The 11,505-nt window shown below is 37.9% G+C and overlaps 1 protein-coding gene across 8 annotated transcripts in view; it reads left to right on the top strand.

The window, feature by feature from the left end:
* RAVER2 (ribonucleoprotein, PTB binding 2) overlaps positions 1-11,505 on the top strand; it is a 136,698-nt gene that overhangs the window by 72,721 nt on the left and 52,472 nt on the right. For 4 of the 8 annotated variants that reach the window (XM_043461073.1, XM_043461072.1, XM_043461080.1 and 1 more), the window contains exons 6-8: positions 6,867-6,952; positions 9,704-9,808; positions 9,958-10,069. In XM_043461073.1, the coding sequence (XP_043317008.1) occupies positions 6,867-6,952; positions 9,704-9,808; positions 9,958-10,069 (303 nt within the window). The remainder of the gene's footprint in view (positions 1-6,866; positions 6,953-9,703; positions 9,809-9,957; positions 10,070-11,505) is intronic. The other 4 variants (XM_043461076.1, XM_043461075.1, XM_043461077.1 and 1 more) reach the window with 3 other exon arrangements.

Here is an 11,505-nt window from a genome sequence, read left to right as displayed (position 1 = left end):
TATATTTATAATTGTTATATCTTCTTCTTGGATTGATCCTTTGATCATTATGTAGTGTCCTTCTTTGTCTCTTTTCACAGCCTTTATTTGAAAGTCTATTTTATCTGATATGAGTATTGCGACTCCTGCTTTCTTTTGGCCTCCATTTGCATGAAATATTTTTTTCCAGCCCTTCACTTTTAGTCTGTATGTGTCTCTTGTTTTGAGGTGGGTCTCTTGTAGACAGCATATATGGGGGTCTTGTTTTTGTATCCATTCAGTCAGTCTTTGTCTTTTGGTTGGGGCATTCAACCTATTTACATTTAAGGTAATTATTGATAGGTGTGGTCCCGTTGCCATTTACTTTGTTGTTTTGGGTTCACGTTTATACAACCTTTCTGCATTTCCTGTCTAGAGAAGATCCTTAGCATTTGTTAAGAGCTGGGTTTTGGTGTGCTGAATTCCTCTCAGCTTTTTGCTTATCTGTAAAGTTTTTGAATTCTCCTTCATATCTGAATGAGGATCCTTGCTGGATACAGTAATCTAGGTTGTAGGTTATTCTCTTTTCATTACTTTCAGAACGTAACTGCATTACCCTTCTGGCCTGGAGGGTTTTTATTGATAGATCAGCTGTTATCCTTATGGGAATCCCTTTGTTGGTGTTATTTGTTGTTTCTCCCCTTGCTGCTTTTAATATTTGTTCTTTGTGTTTGATCTTCGTTAATTAGACTAATTCGTGTCTTGGGGTGTTTTCGCCTTGGGTTTATCCTCTTTGGGACTCTCTGGGTTTCTTTGACTTGGGTGACTGTTCCCTTCCCATTTTAGGGAAGTTTTCAACTATTATCTCTTCAAATATTTTCTCATGGCCTTTCTTTTTGTGTTCTTCTTCTGGGACTCCTATGGTTCGAATGTTGGGGCTTTTAACATTGTCCCAGAGGTCCCTGAGGTTGTCCTCATTTCTTTTGATCCTTTTTTCTTTTTTTCTCTCTGTTTCATTTATTTCCACCATTTTATCTTCTACCTCACTTATCCTATCTTCTGCCTCTGTTATTCTACTCTTGGTTCCCTCCAAAGTGTTTTTGATCTCATTCATTGCATTGTTCATTTTTAATTGACTCTTTTTTATTTCTTCTAGGTCTTATTAAACAATTCTTGTATCTTTCAATCTTTGTCTCCAGGCTATTTATCTGTAATTCCATTTTGTTTTCAAGATTTTGGATCATTTTTATTATCATTATTCTAAATTCTTTTTCAGGTAGATTCCCTATCTCCTCCTCTTTTGTTTGACTTGGTGGGCATTTTCATGTTCCTTTACCTGTTGGGTATTTCTTTGCCTTTTCATCTTGTTTAGATTGCTGTATCTGGAGTGGGCTTTCTGTATTCTGGAGGTCTGTGGTTCCTTTTTATTGTGGAGGTTTTACCCAGTGGGTGGGGTTGGACGATTGGCTTGTCAAGGTTTCCTGGTTAGGGAAGCTTGCATTGGTGTTCTGGTGCATGGAACTAGATTTCTTCTTTCTGGAGTGCAATGGAGTGCCCAGTAATGAGTTTTGAGATGGGTCTATGTGTTAGGTGTGACCTTGGGCAGCCTGTATGTTGGCGTTCAGGGCTATGTTCCTGCGTTGCTGGAGAATTTGCGTGGTATGTCTTGCTCTAAAACTTATTGGCTCTTGGGTGGTGGTTGGTTTCAGTGTAGGTATGGAGGCTTTTGGACGGTCACTTATTACTTAAAGTTCCATGTAGTCAGGAGTTTTCTGGTGTTCTCAGGTTTTGGGCTTAAGTTTCCTGCCTCTGGATTTCAGTTTTATTCTTCCTGTAGCCTCAGGACTTCTCCAACTATACAGCACTGATAATAAAACTTCTAGGTTAATGGCGAAAAGATTCTCCCCCGTTAGGGACACCCAGAGAGGTTCACAGAGTTACATGAAGAGGAGAAAAGGGAGGAGGGAGATAGAGATGAGCAGGAGGAGAAAAAGGGGAACTCAAGAGGAGAGAGACAGATCTACGCAGCTGTCTGTTCCCATAGTGTTCTCCATATCTCAGACACCTACAAAGATTCACAGAATTGGATTGGGAAGAGAAGGGGAAAGGAGGGAATAGAGGTGTTCTGAGGTAGAAAACAGAGAGTCAAGATTGGGAGAGAATAATCTTCGGTTTAAAGATAGGGCTTCTCTTCTCTTTTTTTTTTTGTAAGGTTATAGTGTATTGAAAATGAAAATTAAGGAGTAGTAGAGGAGTACTAGAGGACTTTAAAAGAAATAAGAGAAAAAGAAAAATAGAAAATAGAAGAGAAAAAGGAAAGAAAAAAAGAAGAAAAAAGAAAAAAAAGAGAAAAAAAGAAAGAAAAAAAAAATTTTTTTCCCTAATTAAAAAAATTGTAAAAATCTATGAAAATGAAAGTTAAGGAATAATGGGGGAGTAACAGGGAATTTTTAGGAAAATAAAAGAGAAAAAAAAAAAAGTAAAAATATATCTAGGAATTTCTCTGGAGCTGTTGTGGTCAGTGTGGGTTCGGCTCAGTTTCAGATAGCTCCTCGTTCCAGCTTACACTTCTCGATATCTACAGGCCCCTTCCGGTGTAGTCGGTGTTTTCTACGGGGATTTTAATCTGTTGCACCAGTCCCTTCTGAAGCGGTTCCCTTTGTTTATTTGGCTTCTGTTTGCCAGTCTCTTCAGAGCCTCATTTCCGCCCTGACACAGGCGGGCGGAGGTGGACTCTTATTTAGGTAGCTAATTCCGTCGCTCTGCGGGGAGGGGCTGGCGCCGCGGGGAGGGGCTGATGCTGCGGGGAGGGGCTGGCGCTGCTTTCTCCGTCTGTGCTGCTCAGGCTCCCGGCTGTTCTATATGGAGCGCGCCCCGCGCTGCGCGAGGTTCCAGCCCTCGGGTGTTCCACAAAAGCGCGGAACGAAAAGCTGCGCCCGCTCTCGGTGCCTTCCCCGTCAGAGCGGTCCAGGCAGCGGGGGGCTTGATGGGCGCGCTATCCCCAGGTGTGGTGCGCCCACTCCCTTCCTCGGACCTAGTCTCAGTTTCCGCTGGCGCCAGTCGGGTGCGCGCGCCTTCTGCCCTCCGCGTCCCCAGCCCCAGTCCCCGCCCGCGCCGGTCGGGTGCCTGCGCCCTGTGTCTCGCCGCGACCTTCCCCTCCCCCCTGCCTCCTGCCTCCCGCGGGGCTGGGCCAGTCCGCAGCCTGCGAGCTCTTCTCTGGACTTTCTTGGTCCCTTTGTTCTGCGAACGGCCGGCAGTGTGTTCCGGCCGGTTAATTTTCTCTCTCTCTTTTGGTCTCCCACAGTTCAAGTTGGCAACTCACAGAAGCTCCCTCCGATTGTCCTCAGGGCACTCAGGCCCGGACCCTACCCCAAGCAATGCCGCCTAAGACTCCCTTCCCGGGACGGATCTCCGTCCTTAGCTCTTTTGTCTCACTTTTTATCTTTTATATTGTGTCCTACCTCCTTTCGAAGACAATGGGCTGCTTTTCTGGGCGCCTGATGACCTCAGCTAGCGATCAGAAGTTGTTTTGTGAAGTTTGCTCTGCATTCAGTTATTCTTTTGATGAATTTGTAGGAGAGAAAGTGGTCTCCCTGTCCTGCTCCTCCGCCATCTTGGCTCCTCCCTCTCCATCTGCTTTCTGTCTTTACACTTTGGTTTATTCCAGATGTTTCATATAAACAAAAGTCACTGTGTATCTGTCTGCTTTCACTTAGCATGATGTTTTTGAGCGCTGTAATCTATATGTGAGTTCTTCATTCCTTTTTGTGGCTGACTGATACTCCATTGTATGCATGTGTCACAGTTTGTTTATTCATTCATCATTGATGGACCATTTGAGTTGTTTTCACCTTTTGACTATCATGAAGAGTGTTGTCTATGAATGTTCATGTACAAGTATTTGAACATCTGTTTTCAGTTCTTTTGAGGTTATATGCCTAGAGCTAAAATTGGTGGATCTTATGCTTATTCTCTGTTTAACTTGTTGAGGACCTGGCAAGCTGTCTCCACAGTGGCTGCACCATTTTACATTTCCAAAGCAGTGTACGAGGGTTTCAGTTTCTCCATGTCTTCATAGACTTTTGTTACTTTCTGCTTTTATTATTTCAGCCATCCAAATAGGAATAAACTGGAAACTCATCATAGTTTTGATTTGAGTTTTCCTAATGACTGGTTATGTTGAGCATCTTTTCTTGTGCTTATTGTCTGTTTTTATGTCGTCTTTGGAGAAATGCTTAACCAAGTTCTTTGCCTATTTTTAAACAGAGTTGTGTTTCTTTTTGTTGCTGCATTCTTTATATATTCTTGATACTATTTTAAATAGTTTTACATTCTAAATTTTGATTTCCTATTGCTTGTTGCTAGCATATGCAAGTACAGCTGATTTTGTATATTTATCTTGTATCATGCAGACTTGCTTTTTAGTTCTAGGAGATTTTGCCCTTAGGATTTTCTGTATAGACTATCATGTCATCTACAAGAAGTTTTACTTCTTCCTTTACAGTATATATACCTTTTATTTTTTCTTGCTTTACTAAAGTTGATAGAAATCTCAGGAAAATTTGTGCATTGAACTTTTGAGAGTGGACATCCTTGCCTTCTTCCTGACCTTACAGAGAAAGCATTCATTCTTTTATTATTAAGCATTATCTTAGCTATATTTTTTAATTTACAAATTTTTTCTCCAAGCTGGGAACTTATTCCTATATTGCTGAGAAATTTTATCATCATAATTTCTGGAATTTATCTACTGCTTTTCTCCATTTGTTGATATCATCAGTGTGGCCTTTTTATTTTTGGTCTGTTATCATGATGAATTATGCACACTCAATTGCTCAGTTTTGTCTGACTCTTTGTGACACCATGGACAGATCAAACCCCACCTAGGCTTGATTCCTGGGTCGGGAAAATCCCCTGGAGAAGGAAATGGCAACCCACTCCAATATTTTGCCTGGAAAATCCCATGGATAGAGGAGCCTGGTGGGCTACAGTCCATGAGGTTGCAGAGTTTGACATGATTGAACAACTAAAGAGCAACAGCAGGCTATCAATTATTGAGGGGAGGAAGAGCCTGAATGGGAGACCTAGGCAAGATCTGAGGGTAAAGACAGCTAGATGTGAGACTGTGAACATTTTCAGAGCATTTTACATCTGGCTGTTACTGTTTTAAACTGGGAAATACTATATTCACTAAAAGCTGTGAAAAAATTTTTAATGTTTTTTAACAAAATGCAGTGACTGAAAAATGAGGGGAAGAGGTATTGAAACCTCTTATCAAAGTTGTGAATTTGTCTCCTTTTCTTTTCAGTTCTAGAAATTTTTGCTTTATGTATTTTGAAGCTTTGTTAGGTCCACAGACATGACTGTTGCATCCCTTTGATCCCTTTCTACTTATGAAATGACCATCACTACCACTCTTTTTTAATAAACAGTATTTTCCTTCATTAGCAACTTACTCTGATGATCCTAATTTTCCCATCACCTATCAGGAAACTGGTTTATTCTAATGAAAGTACTTTCTAATGTACTTCCTGAAAGGCAAGTTATGACCAACCTAGATAGCATATTAAAAAGCAGAAACATTACTTTGCCAACAAAGGTCCATCTAGTCAAGGCTGTGGTTTTTCCAGTGGTCATGTATGGATGTGAGAGTTGGACTGTGAAGAAAGCTGAGCGCTGAAGAATTGATGCTTTTGAACTGTGGTGTTGGAGAAGACTCTTGAGAGTCCCTTGAACTACAAGGAGATCCAACCTGTCCATCGTAGAGGAGATCAGTCCTGGGTGTTCATTGGAAGGACTAATGCTGAAGCTGAAACTCCCGTACTTTGGCCACCTCATGTGAAGAATTGACTCATTGGAAAAGACCCTGATGCTGGGAGGGATCGGGGGCAGGAGGAGAAGGGGACGACAGAGGATGAGAGGCTGGGTGGCATCACTGACTCGATGAACATGAGTTTGAGTGGACTCTGGGAGTTGGTGATGGACAGGGAGGCCTGGCGTCCTACAATTCATGGAGTCGCAAAGAGTCGGACACGACTAAGTAACTGAACTGAATGGTCAGTTTTCCAAAGATGTAATGATCTGCCTCAATAAGTAACAAAAATTTGAAACAAAGTTTTTAAATCATAGAGTGAATTTGTGGTGATGTTATATATAAATTTCAAATATGTTTCATCATTGGATTACATGCTTTTCGAAGTACTTTCTAAGCTTGACCTTCTATAATTCTAATTAATTGTATATTATGACTACTTACATCTAATAATTAGATGAAATTGCTTCATATTATTTTTTATCTCATGAGTCTTTTTGTCTGTATATTGTCTATTCTTAAAATGTCTCTTCCGATACATACTCTGGTATTTGTGCTCTTAGACAAACTTGATAAAAAGCATGGTTATCATTTATTTATCAACTATGTACAGTATTGTTTCTTTTTTGTTATGAAGTGTTGTTTAACTGTACCTATTAATATAATGTGTTCTCTTCTCAATTGGATTATAAGCTTTAACAACAGGATTATATATTTTCCTTCCCCTCCCATCCTGACCCTCTGCCAAAATACCCAAAAAAACTGACAGAAACACTGAGCAGATAACATGGGTTTAATTAGTATTCTATTTATTAAAAGATATAATTAGTTTTCTTGCACTAAGTGCTAAAGAGAAAGACTAGATTTGGTGTTTTACCGTTGAGACAGAAGGTATTGGAATTTTAAATTCTAGAGTTGAATGACAAGGAAAGAAGCCTGTCACTTTTGTACAATGACAAGATTAGTATATCATTGAACTTCCAGTGAATATGTTAAATGTGTTAAGTAATATTCATCTACCCTTTTTGGAGTTTGTTTCATTTTTAATTCCATATATATATCATAAAGATAAATTTTTGCTTTTATTTTCTTAAAGCAGTTCTTGGAACACCTCACAGCTTGCCGCATCTGATGAATCCATCCATCTCCCCTGCATTTTTACATTTGAATAAAGCACATCAGGTATATAAATAGCATTGAGTATTGAAACATAAAAAATTTGGAGTGAATATTTTGTTTGTTCTTAACACTTAAAGTTCTCAAGGAATTAAATGAGTATTTTGTTTTTAAATTGAGTTCTTAGTATAAGTGTACCTACATAAAAACAGAACTTAATAAGGTAATCAAAGCAGCATAGCTTATATATTTATTGATTCCTATTTGTAGGACATTAAGAAGTAAAGAGGTATATTTTGTGGTATTTTTTTTCTAGAAATAAATCAGTAGCTCAAAGCAAGTCTTATATGGTTTTAACCAAAAATTTACAGAAAGAAAAATAAATGAGCAATAACTCTATTCTTAAAACTTAATCAGGGTTATGCATGAGATAGGGTGCTCAGGGCTGGTGCACTGGGATGACCCTGAGGGATGGGATGGGGAGGGAGGTGGGAGGGGGTTCAGGATGGGGAACACATGTACACCCGTGGCTGATTCATGTCAATGTATGGCAAAAACCACTACAATATTGTAATTAGCCTCCAATTAAAATAAATTAATTTAAAAAATTAGTGTTATAAAGATAATTTATATATGAGTGAGAAATATTTTTCTTACCTTTTTCAGATAAGTATTTTAAATGTCTGTGTACCTAAATATCCATAATATTGAAGATAAATATTACCTACTAATTTCAGGTGCTATTTAAGGCTATATCTATATAGAAGCATAATTACAAATCAAACCTAATATTAATATGAAATAGATGGCTGTTGTAGGTTGAGTAAATGAATGTCTGTTCCTAAACCCAACTTTTTTTTTTAATTTATTTTTTAATTGAAGGATAAATTTACAGAATTTTGTGTTTTTCTGTCATATGTTAACAAGAATCAGCCATAGGTACACCCATGTCCCCTCCCTTCCTTCTCCCTCCCCATCCCACCCTTCTAGGTTGTCACAGAGCCCTTGTATGATTTCCCTGAAAATACAGCAAATTCCCGTTGGCTATCTATTTTGCATATGGTATTGTAAGTTTCCATGTTACTCCCTACATACATCTTACCCTCTCCCTCCTCCCCTCCCCACCGGGTCCATAGGTCTGTTCTCTATGTCTGTTTCTCCATTGCCGCCTTCCAGGTAAATTCATCAGTACCATCTTTTTAGACTCCATATTTAGGCATCAGTATACAATATTTATATTTCTGACTTGCTTCACTCTGTATAATAGGCTCTAGGTTCGTCCACCTCATCAGAACTGACTCAAAGGTGTTCCTTTTTATGGCTGAGTAGTATCCCATTATATATATCTATATATATAGATATATGTAGCACAGTTTCTTTATGTATTCATCTGTCAATGGACATCTAGGTTGCATCCATGTTCTAGCTGTTGTAAATAGTGCTGCAATCAACACTGGGATACATGTGTCTTTTTCAATTTTGGTTTCCTCAGGGTATATGTCTAGGAATGGGATTGTTGAGTCATATGGCAGCTAAACCCAACTTTTTAAGGGAAAGGCCTATTATTTATTTTTCATTCTTAGAATCTAACATAGGACCTTACACATTTACTTAACATGTACTAGACACTCTGCTAGCCATTTATGCTATAGCATTGTACAAAATATTCACAGTCCTTGTTCTTATAGAATTTCAGCAAATAGAGAAAACAAACAGTTAATTACAGTAAGATTTAAAGTGATATGGGAGAAGAGTCCAGAGTTTGACAATATTCATTTTATTTTAAAGACCAAATATTTAAAATAAAGACTGAAAGGAGACTTTCTTGGTGGCTCAGATGGTAAAGAATCCCCCTGTAGTGCAGAAGACCTGGGTTCAGTCCCTGGGTCTGGAAGATCCCCTGTAGAAGGGTATGGGAAACTACTCCAGTATTCTTGCCTGGAGAATCCCATGGACAGAGGAGCCTGGCGGACTACAGTCCGTGGGGTCGCAAAGAGTCAGACACGACTGAGTGACTCATACAGAGACCAGACTGTTTAATATGGCCTTGAGGGCCTATCCAGGCTGGCTTCCCCTGCCTCTCATGTGCCTTAGGTGTCCCTGTCCCAGCTATAGTGAACTGCCTTTGGTCCTTGAAGGACTTTCTTCTCTTCTCCTTAGGTCTTTGTTCCTGCTGTTCCTCCTGCTTGAAATCTTTCCCATCCCAACACCACCTCATTCCCCCAGACTTCACCTAGTTATTTCTCTGCAGCCTTCAGGTCTCTCTGCATGAGTTAGTTGCTCAGGGAAGCTTTCCTTGAATTTATCAGTCTAAATCAAGTTCCACCACTCTTTGTTCTCATCGTTCCTTGTATTTTTCCTTCATACACTCATCGCCATTATTAATTGTATATTTTTATATTTAATTAATGTCTCCCTTCCTCAGGGGACTATAAGATCCATGAAGCAGATCATATTGTTTTCCTCTATGTAGCACAGTGCCTGGCATATAGAAGTGCTCAATAAGTTTTTGTTGAATGAATAAAATGAGCAAATAAATGCTTGAAAGATACTGATATCAAAGCCAGAAGGGAGTGAGGAAAAGGGAGAAAGGATGAAAGAAAAGAAGGAAGAAATGTGTAATTAGTTTCATGACTGCATGGTCGCATCTTGTATGTTACTGAAAGAATTAATTAGTGTTGCTTGAATTGGAAAGTAGGATAAGAAGCTATTGCTTGTGCTCAGATCAATGGGGGAATTCAACTTTAAAATGAATTGGGTTACACAACAATTACCTCTTCAAAATTAAGCTAACTTAATGTTTTGTCATTTTCACAGAGTTCACTTATGGGTAATACTTCTAATTTATTTCTTCAGAATCTTTCTCATGTACCAGTGGCTCAGCAACAGTTAATGAAGTTTGAGAATATACATACTAATAATGTAAGTATGGAATTTTTTATTTTGAAATGAGTTCACCGCTTTTCTGTAGTCAGGCTGTTGGTCAGGTGGTTTATGAATTTTCACATGTATAGTTTTTTTATTAGGTTATATCTTGCTGCCACAAGCAAAATTCTTTTTTTCTTTTGCAGAAACCGGGCTTACTTGGAGAACCCCCAGCCATGGTACTTCAGACTGCCGTAGGGATAGGGTCACCGCTTCCATTGAAAACAGAGTTGGGCCATCTTGGAGAAGCACATAAAAGTAAATGATGTGTATTTGTTGAGACGTCAGTAAACAGTCAGATTTGAGATTTAAAGATAGTGTACCTGTATTCTACTTGTATTTACAGGAAGGTCAGATTTGAGTTTTTTTCAGTCATTTAAAGTTTCAAGAGCCCTCTTGGCTTTTCTATTTTTAACATTAGAATGCTATTGATAAGTTATGTATTGATGGACTTGCTTCCATGCCAAGATAAGACTTTCTCTGTTGGAAATGCTTTAATATTTGATGATGAGTCATAGTAGCATGAGGCAAAGACATAGATGCATTGAGACTGACATGCTGCCCACTGGGCTGACAGCACATTACAGAGTGATCCGTTTAACTTTTGCCTGGATGAAGAAACTGTTAGCTTTTATTAAGAAATATCTGGTAATTATAAATTTAAAGTTTGATTATTAAGAAATATCTGGTAATTGTAAATGTAAAGTTTGACTATTTGTATTTTTAAAATGTGAACTGCCACATAGTAGCAGAAAAAAATAATGTTACTATGTACTTCTAAAATATGACAAACTTAAACAGAACAGTTATTTTTCTTTTTTAGAATAACAGCATGGAAGTATACCAGGATTTCTTACTTGAGTGTGATTTTGAAAGGCATTTTCAGTTTGAAGTTTCACTGAAATTTGTTTAAAGTGAGCATGCTGAGAGGGAAAAAAAAAGGGAAAAGCCATCACGAGTGATTTTTTTTTAAAGTCAATTAAATATGGGTAGCATATTGAACCTCTTATACATGAAGCCAAGTAAAATAGTTAAATGATCAATTCAGACTATTGGAATTGACTGGGATAAAGTTAAACCATTATACAGACAGGTATAGAAATTTTTATGGTGTGATGAGTCCTAAAAATTAAAATTTTGTATGCTTAAAAGCTTATGCAGATATTTATTATTTACTTTGGGTTAAATAATTAGCCAATTGCTTTAGCATTGCTGCTTTAAGAACACTGAAAATTTGAAGTGTTCAAGTAAATATATTGTTCAAAAATAGAACTATGAATCTATCTCCAAATATTAAGTACTAAAAGTAAGAAATTTGTTTAGAGAATTTTTAAAGTATAACTTTGATTTAATTACAATAGTTATCAAAACTAGTTCTTTCATTTAGGTTTGACCGATAGATTTTTAAAAAATGGAATGATTCAGAGTTTTCCTATTAAAATTTCTATTCCTTTCATAATTTCTTATTAATCCCTGTAAATAAAAATGTAAAACTTTCATGTATTAAACTTTCATTTGGTGCTTATCCATTCACAAATATTGATGTTTTTTAAACCAGTGGTGTGCTGATGTTTAAAAACGAACTCTCTGAGTTTAAAAAAAAAATCTTGATTTGTAGTGTTTATGGACTTTTGTTTGTAAACAGTCCAACCAAGGCTGATTTCAGGTTACCCATGCAAAGATATTGAACTCAG

This window comes from Cervus canadensis, chromosome 2, assembly GCF_019320065.1.
Source record: "Cervus canadensis isolate Bull #8, Minnesota chromosome 2, ASM1932006v1, whole genome shotgun sequence".
Lineage (NCBI taxonomy): Eukaryota > Metazoa > Chordata > Mammalia > Artiodactyla > Cervidae > Cervus > Cervus canadensis.
Note: the sequence above shows the minus strand (reverse complement) of the source record. Positions and strands in the feature narration are given on the sequence as shown.